Genomic DNA, 14,175 nt, shown 5'->3' on the forward strand with positions numbered 1-14,175 from the left:
TGCATAATAGGCAGTTATTAATGATTTATAAAGTGTTTATAGAGGAATTAATAATGTATCTATAAACTATTTATGAGCATCTATAAGGGGAGCCTTATTGTAAAGTGGTACTGAGAAAAGCAAGCATTGGTTCTGTGTTATCTTCCTGTTTGGCACATGACTTTTTTTTTGGACTAAAATGTGCTGAATGAATAAAACTGCCACTGTCCCTGCCATCAATCTTCTGCACGCAGGTCACAGCTGCTCCCTCTGACAGCTGCCTGAGGGCCACTCCGTGATGACTGCATTGATCTCGAGCGGCAAAAGTGCCTTTTGACAGTTTTCCTAAAACGGTCCGCACAGCTGCAGGTAACCGTCACAGGACCCTTACAGAACTCTGAGAGCTCTGATGAATGATTGCAATATGAGGGTTATTTGTCTTTCAAGTGAGAGAGACAAAAAGAGAAGAAAATGTCCACTTCTCTGTCAATTGCTGCACAGTCTGTCCTCGAACAAGCACACTCACCCAGGTCTCTTTTTGCTGAACGATGGTCGGATCGTGGCCACTTTAGGGTACAGTCCAGCCACAATCACTGCTTTGATTAACTTTTCATTATCTGAGGAAAGACGTGACAGGCGGAGGTCTAATGAGAACTGGTCCACAAGAAAAGCACAACAGGAAATACTCTCTTCATTACCTGAGTTGATATTGGACTTGGGGTCTTTGGGGTCACTGCTGCTGACAAAGCCTGTGCGCATGAGGTGTTCAGCAAACTGACCCTTCATGTTGTGTAGCATCTACAAATAAAAAAGGCCAAATGTCTTAAGATAAAAATAAAAATTCATTTTCTAAACAGACACCATCAGCTGGGAACAGCCCGACTCACCTGGAGCGTGTTGGCAGACAGGAAGTTGTCCCAGCAGAAGTCCTTCTCAGCCCTGGCACCACGCCGTTTAGCTTCCTCCCAGCCCTGGCCAGAGCACAACAAATGAAAACAAAATCAAATCATACAACAAACAAAAAAACAAACAAACAGAAACGTTAAAAGCCAGGGTCGCAGCTGTTTTACCTTCACAGCGTTGACAATCGTTAGGTGATCACTTTTAGAGTTTCTGGACAGAGCTCTTCTTCTCATGTCTGCCATCTTTTCTTTACCCTGAAAGGCAAAGATGCATGAAGAACAACTTTTTATTCTGCACCACAGACAAAGCTAGTCAGATGCTAGAATGAAGCAAAGTGAGTTGAAGTGTGTGTTTGTTGCAAATGTAAGCTTTCATGTCTGTGAACTCTGCACCCCTACCAGGGGGATGAAGAAAGGGTCTTTGAAGCTGAGCGAAGCAGCGATGGTGAGCACGGGGTCGAGGCACCCCAGCAGGGCCCCGAACAGGATGAGTTTGCCGATGTGCGGCTCCACGGGCAGACGGGCGAGGTGAAACCCCAGCGCTGTCAGGTTCTCTGCGTGATCCAGGGCGTTCTAACACAACATGGTCCAAAAGGAAATGGTTTCAGCTCAACAGTGTGCTTTAGAGTATTACTGCACAAATACTAAGCAAAACAATTTAAAACGGTAATAAACTTTAAAAAAAAATCTAAACCATTATTATTGTAAAATGAAAGAACTAAAGGATAAATAGAATATATAAACAAATAAATTTATAAGGGAACACCAGAAGTAGCTATTTGAATTGTAAATAAATAAAAAACAATTCTAACTATCCAGCAAAGTTCAGTCAGTCAGGTCATCTGGATGTCTTTTTTTTTCCTTGTTGTTGAGACGTTTGTCTATCATCCAAAGGACTTCTTCAGTCCGAGGCGCCACAACAAACTGAGTCCCACAAGCAGCACACCCACACAGTGGACCAACCAGTTTGCTGGTGATAAGATGGTTTCTGGGACCCTCCCTCTCCCCCATCGACTCCTCTGAGGCAGCCATAGCCAAAGTGGTTCAAAACATCAAAGTTCATGCTCAATTATCCAGGTAGAAAATCCAACAAAGTTCAGTCAGGTCATCTGGACAGTTTGTTTTCAGAGTCAGAGTCAGATTCTTTATTGTCATTTGCACCACATGTGGTACATGTGGTAGAAAGAAATTATGTACACAGGGTCCCAGTTACATCCAACAATAAAAATGTAAAAGAAAAATAATGATAACATCTAAGATATGAACTAAGAAAAACATCAGCTAAAAATACACTAAGCATTAATAGCATAAAAACATAACGTTGAACAGCAGCACGAACATGAGCATAAGTCTGTGTGAGCAGATGAGCATTCATGAACACATCAACATGAAACAGATCAGCAGCAACATGAAACAGATCAGCAGCAACATTGAAACTGATCAGCAGCAACATGATGTGATTCTTTTCACAGTGATTATTCTGGTTAGAGATTAATGAGTCTAACAGCTTCAGGGTAGAAGCTGTTCCTCAGTCTAGTGGTTCTACACTTAATGCTCCTCAACCTCCTTCCTGAGGGGAGCGGGGCAAAAAGTGTGTGTGCTGGGTGAGTGGGGTCCTTCATGATGCAGGTGGCCATCTTCCTGCATCTGGAGGTGTAGATGTCTGTGATGGTGGGGAGCCTGACTCCAACAGTCTTCTGTGCAGCCTTCATGCCACACGTTGATGCTGTAGCACAGGATGCTCTTCACTGCACACCTGTAGAACAAGGTGAGGACTGAGCTTCCCAGACCAGCTCGTCTCAGCCATCTGAGGAAGTAGAGTCTCTGATGAGCTTTCTTGATCAGGCTGGTGGTGCTGTTGCCCCAGCTGAGGTTGTCATTCGTGTTGTTGTCATTCACCCAAGTACTTGTAGCTGGAGACCACTTCCACCGCAGATCCTCTTATGTTCAGGAGGGTGTAGGTGTGTTTGTTCCTTCTGAAGTCCACAATCATCTCCTTTGTCTTCTTCACATTGATGTGAATGTTATTCTCTTTGCACCAGATCTTCAGGTGTTCCACCTCTTGCCGGTAGCTGGACTCATCATTGTTTGTGATGTATCCCACCACCGCTGTATCATCTGCAAACTTTACAATGTGACAGCCTGGATGAGTAGCTGCACAGTCATACATGAGCAGAGTGAACAGGAGGGGGCTCAGCACACATCCCTGAGGAGAGCCAGTGCTGAGGGTTATGGTGGAGGAAGAGAAGTTGTGGATCCTCACTGACTGTGGTCTGTTTGTTAAGAAGTCAAGGACCCAGCTGCAAATGAAGGGGCTTAGTCCTAGTGTGAGTAGTTTGTCCATCAGGGTTGTGGGGATCATGGTGTTGAAGGCAGATGTGAAGTCCACAAAGAGCATACGGACGTAAGAGTTTTTCTGCTCCAGGTGGTTGAGCGCAGTGTGGACCACAGAGGAGATGGCATCCTCTGTTGATCGGTTCTCACGGTATGCGTACTGATGAGGGTCCTCGTTGATGTTGATGGTTGTTTTGATGTGAGTCATGACCAGTATTTCGAAGCATTTAGCGACTATCGGGGTGAGGGCCACTGGCCGAAAGTCATTCAGACCAGTCACTGTAGAGCTTTTAGGGACTGGGATGATGGTGGCAGTCGTCAGGCAGGTGGGACCCGTCTCCAGGGTAAGTGAGATGTTAAAGATGTCTGCCAGCACCTCACAGAGTTGATCGGCACATTCTTTCAACACTTTCCCTGGGATTTTAATGTTGTCCTAATGATGTTTTGAACCACTTTGGCCATGGCTGCCTCAAAGGAGTCGACAGGGGAGAGGGTGTGTCCCAGAAACCATTTTTTCACCAGCAAACTAAATGGTTCACTATGGGAGTGTGCTGCTTGTGGGACTGAGTTTGTTGTGGCTCCTTGGACTGATGAAGTCCTTTGGATAAAGGACGAAATGTCTCAACAAAAAAAAAAAAAAAGAAACCGTCCAGATGACCTGACTGAAAATTGTTGGATTTTTTAAAATCTGGATTATTGGGCATGAACTTTGACAATCCTACATTTTCATAAAAACAAAACTGATTAAAAATGTAAATAAATGTAAATAAAAAATAAAATTCGTTGTCAAAAAAGGAAAGAATTAATGAACACAGAATGAAATTTAAATAATTAAAGGAAATTAAACTAAAATCAATTAAAAGTAAAAATGGGAAGTATAAAAAGCAAGTAGATAAAATGACCATAAGATTAGCATTTGAGAATAAATAATGATTAAAACTATCCATCCATCCAGCCATTATCTTTTACCCGCTTCTTCCATTTTGGGTCACGGGGGTCGCCGGTGCCCATGTCCAGCAATCAGTGTGCGAGGGGCGGGGTACACCCTGGACGGATCGCAAGTCCATCACAGGGCCACATAGAGACAAACGAGACAAACAACCATTCACTCTCTCACTCACACCTAGAAACAATTTAGAGTTACCAATCAGCCTAAGATGCATGTTTTTGGTCTGTGGGAGGAAACCGGAGTACCCGGAGAAAACCCACGCATGCACGGAGAGAACATGCAAACTCCACCCAGAAAGGCCCCTGGACTAGGATTTGGACCAGGAACCTGCTCGCTGAGAGGCAGCAGCTCTACCAGTTGTACCACCATGCTGCCTGATTAAAACTAAATTCAACTAAAAAGCCAGACTGAACAGGAGCCTCTTCTCCTGTTTTTTTTTACATTACAATGAAATAAAATGAAAACAAGAATAATCGGTTAAATTTATCAGTATTTGCTGCAGTTTTGCATCATTAAATATAAAAACTCATATGAAACCCAATAAAATATTTACACTATGTCTTACCAGGTCTGTGAGGTTCTTGATGGCGAGGCCAACGGCTTTATCAGTGGGCGGGTCCAGGGCTTTTTCCAGAAATCGACTTATGGATCCAAGCTTCAATATCTACACGGTGTCCAATCACATTTCATCTAGTTAGAATCATATTTCATCATTTTGAAAGAAAGCATCAAACTGTGGATAGTGCACTGATGTGTACAAGTCTGTAGTGAGAGACAAAACTCGCTCATGTTGTCATTTATGAGATGTGTGACTTCAAACATTTGAACAAAACCACTTTTATGCTTCATTAAGAGCTGAATGCAGAACAATTCAGACAAGAGTCGATTCTGTGACCATTCACCTACAGTGCACTCATTCCACATAAAAAAAAACAGACTTTCATTTTAATTGTCCAAACGAAAGCAGAAAGAAGCACATTTTCACTCGTCGGATGACAAAGGGGTGAGGCTGGAGTGTCTGTGCATTAGAGATTCAGCTCAGAACCCGACATGTTTTAAGTGTTTCTCACTTTAAAGGCTGATGTGATGCATTAGTCCCCCTCTCACCCACCAGCTTAAAACAACCAACTACATTAAACACACACTCCAACAGATTTAACTGAGCTGGTGGAAGACTCGCGCTGGAAAGCATGTACAATAAAGTCACCAATGAGGATGATCACAGCAAACACTGGGACTGGATGAACTTTGGCTTTTTGTTCCATTAGCAACCATTTTCGGAGTGGACTATGAGGATTTAAAAAGAGATGGTAAAAGGACGAGGGAGGGGCTGTGCCAAAAAAGAAATCTACTGTATGAGACGAGACATAATTAAATTGTTGTAAATAAGAGAAAAAGAGTGGGACAAGGGGCACAAATCAGGCTGGAATGCTCAATCTGAGCCCTTATTAAGCCAACACAGGCAAATATCCAGCACTGCCTTTGGCTCCTTGCTGCCCTGCTTCACCCCAATTCATTTGGACCAATCTAGTCCACACCTCAACCCTGGAGCCAAATCAATCCTTCACCCCTCTGTCACTCTGTATCCCTCCTTCTCCCCTTTCAACACAACCTTTATCTGCAGGCAGAGCTCCTCCAGTGGCGTCCTCATAATTTCAGGTAATTGATAGGCATCCAGCAGGCTGGCCCTGAGCCCGTTGTACATGTGGTAGCACTTTCCTGGCTGCACTCTGGATATATGTAGGGAAAAAAAAGAAAGAAGGGAAAAAAAATAGATTACATGTTAGACCAGTCCTGTGACAAGGGTTTAATTTGAAAAATCAGTGGGATGAAACTGTGCGCTGTGAGCAGCTCCTGCTAATTGGGCCTTGCAGTACTTTGATGTCAGAGCATCTAACAGAGCAGGCGGTTCGAGTCACACACTGAAAATAACCTGGGAGGGACTGAACTTTAACTCTTTTGGTGTTTACAGACGGGGATGTACGGTGATGGAAAGCCTGGATGCAAACTGAAGGATAAATAATCCTCCTAGATTAGAGTTAGGCATTGAGAGAAAAAGGATTATAGGTCAGGATGTTTATCTACTCTGTTAACTTTGTACCGAGTCACAATATTTTGTCTGTTTACTTCATATTTGACCATTTAAACAGTTGCATACTCTTCAGCTGGACATGCCAAAATAATCATGAGTGTCTGCTGGCTGGAAATCCTTCTTCAGCTTGGTTCAGCTGGAAATGTATAAATAATTGTCTCTATGAGTTGATGTTGGAGAGATGTTGCTCGTTGTCAAAAGGATGAGACTGTGTTAGAATCTGAGGGTGTTTGTTCATTTTGGATGTAAGGGATATATCTGATGTATATCTCTCTCCTTAAAAGTTTAATACATTTTTATCAAACTTCAATGGTGGACTTGTTTATGAGTGAGGGAAGGATGGAGTGTGAGATTGACAGATGGATTGGTGCAGTGTCTACAGTATAGTGGACTCTGTGCCGGTCCGCTGTGGTAAAGAGGGAGCTGAGTTGTAAGGCAAAGCTCTCTGTTTACCTATCAGTTGTTCCTACCCTCACCTATGGCCACGAACTCTGGGTAGTGACTGAAAGAATGAGACTGTGGATACAGGCGGTTGAAATGAGTTTCCTCAGCAGGGTAGCTGGACTCTCCCTTAGAGGGTTAGGGTGAGAAGTTCAGTTATCTGGGAGAGACTCCGAGTAGAACTGCTGCTCCTCCACATCGAGAGGAGCCAGTTGAGGTGGTTCAGGCATCTGGTAAGGATGCTTCCTGGGCCCCTCCCTGGGGAGGTTCTCTGGGCATGTTCGACTGGGAGGAGACCCAGGAGAAGACCCAGGACACGCTGGAGAGACTATGTCTCTCAGTTGGCCTGAGAACGCCTTGGAGTCCTCCCAGAAGAGCTGGAAGAGGTGGCTGTGGAAAGAGATGTTTGGACCTCCCTGCTCAAGCTGCTGCCCCTCAAGACCTGACTTCAGAACAAGCAGAAGATGATGGATGGATTGATGGAATCCTGGACTCCTGACTGATTATTTCTGATGAATTATTCTAACATTCAGGTCTCTCTTGTAAATGAGTCCCCAAGGCTCAATGGGATTAACCCGTATAAATAAAGGTTGAATGAAAATATCTTAAAGCACACTCTCGTTTCAGACGTCCCAAACGAACCTGCCTGCGCGTCCTTTCCTCTGTTTGGCGTTGGCCAAGCTGACCCACTCAGCTGTCATCGTGCTGATGTTGTTGTTGGTGTCAAAGTTGGTCTCCTTAATCTTGCCTCCATCGATCACATAAACAACATCATCTATGGTGATGCTGGGAGGAAGACAAGCAGGTCACAAATGAATTGAAACAAATAACCTCACTCGCACTTTAAAGGGGTCAGTCAAGTAGATTTAGTAAAGAATCTTAAACGCAATCGTTCAACAGGAAAATGATTAATCGTAGCCCTTTGGTGTGAGTTGGAGTCTGCATTTAGTGGAGTGATTTGGGGTGAGGCTCAGTTTGTGTGAGAGCAGCAGGGCTTAGTAAATCCATTAACAAATTGCCTGTTGAGAGTTTCCCCTCCAAGCCAACGTGCCAGCATTTGTAATCAATCCAAGAAATGTATGCTAATTAGCTTCAAATCTGCTCTTCCCAATAATGACTTGAAACGGCTGCATTTTACTGGCAAACACACACGGAAAGCACAATTACACGAGAGGATTGATAAACTTTACTCTTTTCTTGTTTTTGCTAGAGAAACAACTCCTAAAAAGACAATCTAAAAATAATTATTTTAAAAAATGGCTAAAAAATAAATCACACTCACATACCCACCTGGTCTCTGCAATATTAGTAGCAATAACAATCTTTCTGACTCCAAGTGGAGGTCTTTTGAATACCTGAGAGGTTTTGAAAAGTTAGAAAATATCTTTGATATAAAAAAAAACAATGAAAATAAACATGACAAAATGTTGCACACAGAAAATACTGACCTGCGTCTGATTAACAGTAGGCATGAGCGAGTGCAAAGGTATGATTACAAAATTATCTGAAACACAACAGAACACACAAAGAAGGAAGGATATGTCAAGCAACGCTTCAGTTAGCTAAAGATACTGCTGAAAGGTGGGAAATGATGTAATGGTTTGTGTATGTGTGTTTAATGTTTTAGCAAAATATTTCATAAACCAAGAGACAGATTTTAATGAAACTTTTATAGAGAAATTATTATTTGTGCATCTATCAAGGATCAAGGATATTCCTTGATCATGTGAACAGCTAGTTTTGGCTGTCAGCAGCAAATGTAAATGTGCTATTTATAAGACTGAGCTGAATACAGCACCTCAGACTGAAGAAGTCTTTCGGATGAAAGACAAAACGTTTCTACTTTTTTTTTTTTTTTTTTTTAAGTTTGTTTTGTTTTTTTGAATATCCAGAGGACCAGACTTAACTTTCTTAGATTTTTCTACCTGGATTATTGAGCATGCATCAGGATATGTTCAACATAGTGTTTTTATGCTATTAGTGCTTAGTGTATTTTTAGTTGATGTTTTTCTTAGTTCATATCTTAGATGTTATCATTGTTTTCCTTTTACATTTTATTATTGGATGTAACTAGGACCCTGTGTACACAAATTTGTGAACAACAATAAAGAATCTCTGACTCTGATATATATATATATATATATATAATTGTTTGGGGGGAGTCTGGGTTTGAGTTCTGCTTATTGCATTTATGATTCAATGCAATAAAATAAACAAACTTAAAAGGTAACTGATCATTGTAATACTTGGTTTATTTACATAATGACTTTAATCGCTGGATGTTTGGCCCCTGAGCTGCTGGCTTTCAAACTGTGGCTCCCTGAGTAGTTTAGTTGAATAGCACTGATCTTTTTATCTTTAAGTAACAGAAAATCATCCAGCAAAGACCTCACAAAGAACCTGAAACACTGTCCTTCTGCTGACTGTTTAATGTATGTACTTTGTAGGTTTTATAAAAAGTAGAATGCAAAAAAATAAAGACAACACAGGCTCCCCTACCTGATCGGAACATCTGCTGGGCCATTAGCAGGTCATTGAGACCACTAATGTTGTCCCAACCTGGCAAGAAGACCAAGATAGCACCTTCCTGCCAAATAAATGATTTGTGAGCCATTGTGAACATGGGGGGTGGGAAATAGAAACTGCTGACAGTAACAAATAACTAGTACACAAACAGATAAAGAAGGTGCCTGAGTCCTTGGAGGAGCTGAGTCAAACAGAACTGACTTGCCCACAGCTTCCATCCTCCACATTCAGCCACACAAAGAGCCCTGGAACATGTCGCCAACATCATCATGACAGCATCGTTTTTCTCCACAGCAGGAAAAGTAAAAAAAAATAAAAAAATAAAAAATCAGCTTTGTGGAATAACACAAGTACACCAATGTTGGCTGAGAAAAAAAAAGATTTTAATAGTAACTGTGTGAGAAAATCTCTGCACATCAGTTTAAAAAAGGCCTGCAAATGGATAATGTGTCAGTCCATCCGGTATAAAATCACATCCACCAGTAGTTTGTACTGTAGATGTGTACAGACTAAAAGTGAAACACATACGCTTTTAAATGAAAAGTCAATGTATGTACAATGTAAGTGTTTTCTTTTGTAGGTAAGTAAAATTATTGTCAGGTAACTTTTAGAAGCTGGACCGCTCACAAGCAGCTGTTCTGCAGCAACAAAACACAGGGAAGTTCAAATCTGAACAAAAGTGTGCTCATTATCAATTAACAGACTCAGTCTGGTTTATGTAAAAATCTACAGAGGATGTTTGGTCAAGCCCTCCACAAGGAGAATTCTTCAGCTGAAAACTCCGTAGATCTGATTGTTGCAGGAAAACATCACACACACACACACAAACGCCTCTGTTTTTGTGTGTGATCGTTTGACTGGACGTGCAATGGTGGCAGCTCTGTGTGCTGAACCCCAGTTTGAACACATTTTTAACTCAGACACGGCCCACAGAACAGCAAGCTGCACTTAATGCCTCACGGGGCGGCTGTGTGGTTAGAGCAGTCGTCCTCCAGTGCGAGAGTTGGGAGTTCGAATCCACCAGCAGTCAAATGTCGAAGTGTCCCTGGGTAAGACACGTTACCCCTCATAGCCTCTGATGTGTGTCCCATCGGTGTATGAATGTGATCTAAATCTCTGATTAGTCTCTTTAGAATGATTTGTCAATTAGCTTTGTAGAGATCTAGTAGAGTGCTGCATGAATTGCTAAATGAGGACACAGATTGTAGTGTAAAGCGCTTTGAATATCTTGAAATAAGATAGAAAGGCGCTGTATAAGTACAGTCCATTTACCATTTACTTGCCACCTTCTATGTGAAGGGGCTTTAGAAAAAAGTACTAAAAAGTTTTTTTTCTTTTTTAATCGATAAAATCAATTGAAAACTGACAATCTTTTTAAGGAAGTAGCTGGGCTTAATTTGAACCAGATCCATCTGAAACTGGATCTGAGAACGCTCTTACTTTGACAGGGTGCATTCCAGTAACTGTTTGCTTGGATCCGGTAACTCTCAGGCTTACTACTAATAAAGTTATGTAAAGAAGCTTAAGTCTTAAAACTTAGATTCACCAAAAATATTGAATATGGAATAAATTATGACACAAACGGGCCAGTAAAATCTTATTTATTTATTTATTTATTAACCTTTATTTAATCAGGCAAATCCCACTGAGATCACAGATCTCTTTTGCAAGGGAGACCAGGGTCTGAAGGCAGCCTAACATGCTTGTTTATGGTCTGCAGGAGGAAATCGGAGTACCCAGAGAAAACCCACGCAAGCACGAGAAGAACATGCAAACTCCACAGAAAGATTCCAGGTCCAACCAAGGATTGAACTCAGGACATTCTTGCTGTGAGGCGACAGTGCTAACCATTGATCCATCGTGCAGCCAAAATCTATGATTTTTTTGCATGAGTCAGATCCTCAATGCCACCTGTCAATCAGTCCAGTAGGCTTGCCAGCAACTGACCAATCAGCAATCTCAATTTGTCCTGAAGTGAAACGCCCCTTACCTGCAGGAGCTGGAGGGATGGGTGGGGGTTGGGGGTGTTAGGATGCGTGAGAAGTGGAGCATGCTAAACAACTACCGTAGTAAGGTGAGAAAAGATCCTGCGCTTAATAGATTACAATTATAAATTACACATAAAGCTTTTAAAAGTAAATTATAAATATTAATTGCTTTGGTATATTGACATTTGTGTGCCTAATTTCTGTTGTGTGTGTTCCGGTACCAGTGTTGGCCTCAGTGAACCTGGTCTCACATCGCTATTTATGTTCCGGCATCGTTTGGTTTACAAGTTAAGCACTGGGAAGTAGCATTAAAAACAAACAAACTCAAGATTAATGAATGACTTTGGTGTACTTTCAGAAATCTGAGCTAAATCTTTGTAAACCATTTATTTCCTAGTGCATAAAAAACTCAACTTATTCTCAAAATGAAATTAAGCATAACATAACCCACATTTTTTAAAGAATAATTAATGATTACCTGGGAGAAATGAAAAGGAGCTCAAGTTCAGAGCCGCAAGTATTCATGCCTGTTAATTAAACCTAATTATTATGAGCGATCAAACACCGGCACCCACTTGGGACTGTGTGTGTTCAAGAAGCAGTGTGCCTGCAGACAGTAGATACAGCATGTCGCAAATGCATGAATGTGCACATGCAACATACAAAGAGGCAGATTAATTCAAGGGGAAAATAATAATAAAACAGAAGAGTAAGCTGTGTTGTGTTTGCCTGCTTTTCAGCAACAAAAGTACCCTAAGTTCCACCTACGTACAGCTCTGCACCTCACAGGCACTCATTAATGCCTGCATGTCAAGCCCCGCCCCTCGCCAAGAGCTAATCATAGGCCTCTTTGATATAATTAACCAATCATCACGGTCAAAGGCCTGACAGATGGACTGTACTCTTGGTTTGGAGCGGCGTCATGGCGAATCAGTCGAGTCACGCTCAGATGTTGACAATGCCATGGCGAATCAGCCGGTGGAGGGGTTGACTGCTGCCGTGACTGATAGAGTTATGCCTCCATATAGCAAAGGTAATTACTCTGTCTGTCCGAGTTAATCACTCCTCGGTCACCTCCCCTCCTCTATACCTTTTACACAAACATACAAGAACAGTAAAACTAGTTTCATACAGTGAAGCTAAATGCGTTCATGTCATTTCCTGTCCCTCATTTCTGGCATTGATGTGCACAAGTTGTCCTCACATTCATTATTCTCCTCCCAGTATTGACAATAAGCAACGCTGTTAATGACATTCTGCGAACGAAGCACTGAAATGATGCCGACATAAAAGGAGGAAACTTGACAAGAACTGGAAGGAGAACAAAGAAAACGAACGCGCCGAGGGAGAGCATCTGTTCGATCACTCATTAGCACAGATTTGCTGCCAGGATGTGTCATTTTCTCTGATCTGATGTCACTCTGTGATTGGAAGCTAGCCCTGCTCCTTCCATCTGCTTTGCTATACAGTACTATCTCCTTTTGTCAGCTTAAGCATCTGTGGCACCTATTAACTTTTAATTAAGCTGAACCCATTGTCTATGCGTTACCCTGCTCGGTCTGAGCTAAGAATACTCAGAGATTAGCATATACATGAACATAAACCTGAAAATCCTCAAGGCGAGTTCCAGTGGCAGAAGCTTGGATATGCTCAGCTATAGCAGGTTGCCTGAAATGCAATCTTCTACCAGAGGACAAATTTCCTCTCTAAGAAAGACAGCACTAAACACCAGAGACAAGACGACGCTCACCCCCTCATTGAGCACAATATGACGGATCAGTGCCAGGATCAGGTCCAGGTCAATCTTCTCATCACCGTCTAAGATCTCCAGAGTCTCGATCATGCTGTCAGAGTACCTGAAACACATCGAAAAATAAATATGCACCACCTTTCATTGGTCATTGTGACAACACAACGATCCTGCTCCTCTCTAACTCGTGACAGAGCCAGAGTTTGGCTAAAATCTTTACTCCAAATGAGTAAAGACTTGTTCAGTTCAACAAATACAACTAATGTTTGACGAGCAACACTTTTACAAACTATGTATCAGTCTGGTACTTTATTTCCTGTTTATTGGTTCTTGTTCTCATTTAAAGATGAAATATTTAGTAATTTTGAGAGAGAAAAAAAATGTTTTTCAACATATGGTTTAAAGAAAACTAGAAAAATCAAGAAACAGCTGTTTATTGAGCAACTGCATTTACATTTAAGTACTCTGATTTTAAATCATAAAGAACAGAAATATTATATTTTGCTTTTAATGAGCCAGACTTTTTGTACCACGTTAAATTGGTGATAAACGAGAGGTATTAGGACTTTTGAAGGTCTTTCTTTTTTCTTTTTTTTTTTACATCTTTTAACCAATTTTTAGACCTTTCTTGTACCTGACTGATTACTGAAAAACGAGTTTATTGTTTGTTTGTCTGGTAAGTCAATTAACACCGTCCTAATTGATTAGGTCATCAGAAACAAAATACATTGGGTGTAATTGGGACCTTGAGTAGTTTCATTCAACTCATGTACTACATGTGATGCGAATGACAAAAAACTTTGAACATACATACATAAAGTTTATTGTCTTTTATTTCTGCACAAATTATTTTTTTGAAAGTTAGGTATTTTTATAGCTTGAAAGGTTTATGGTTTAATTTTAAGTGGCTTAACAAACAGTAAACATACATACATACATACATAGATACATACATACATATATACATCCATACATATATACATCCATCCATACATACATACATACATACATACAAACATACATACATAGATACATACATACATATATACATCCATACATATATACATCCATCCATCCATCCATACATACATACATAGATACATACATACATATATACATCCATACATATATACATCCATCCATATATACATCCATCCATACATACAAACATACATACATAGATACATACATACATATATACATCCATACATATA

At 41.1% G+C, this 14,175-nt stretch overlaps 1 protein-coding gene across 1 annotated transcript in view; it reads right to left on the reverse strand.

Moving 5' to 3' along the window:
• Positions 1-14,175, reverse strand: part of dhx36 (DEAH (Asp-Glu-Ala-His) box polypeptide 36) — a 31,470-nt gene that overhangs the window by 7,866 nt on the left and 9,429 nt on the right. The window contains exons 6-17 of the mRNA XM_037677820.1: positions 12,962-13,067; positions 9,197-9,284; positions 8,146-8,201; positions 7,988-8,052; positions 7,340-7,483; positions 5,777-5,894; positions 4,730-4,828; positions 1,281-1,454; positions 1,050-1,136; positions 867-950; positions 678-777; positions 506-596 (exon numbers count right to left, since the gene is read on the reverse strand). Coding sequence (XP_037533748.1) covers positions 506-596; positions 678-777; positions 867-950; positions 1,050-1,136; positions 1,281-1,454; positions 4,730-4,828; positions 5,777-5,894; positions 7,340-7,483; positions 7,988-8,052; positions 8,146-8,201; positions 9,197-9,284; positions 12,962-13,067 — 1,212 coding nt within the window. The remainder of the gene's footprint in view (positions 1-505; positions 597-677; positions 778-866; positions 951-1,049; positions 1,137-1,280; positions 1,455-4,729; positions 4,829-5,776; positions 5,895-7,339; positions 7,484-7,987; positions 8,053-8,145; positions 8,202-9,196; positions 9,285-12,961; positions 13,068-14,175) is intronic.

This window comes from Nematolebias whitei, chromosome 6 (genome assembly GCF_014905685.2).
Source record: "Nematolebias whitei isolate Nwh7 chromosome 6, NemWhi1, whole genome shotgun sequence".
Lineage (NCBI taxonomy): Eukaryota > Metazoa > Chordata > Actinopteri > Cyprinodontiformes > Rivulidae > Nematolebias > Nematolebias whitei.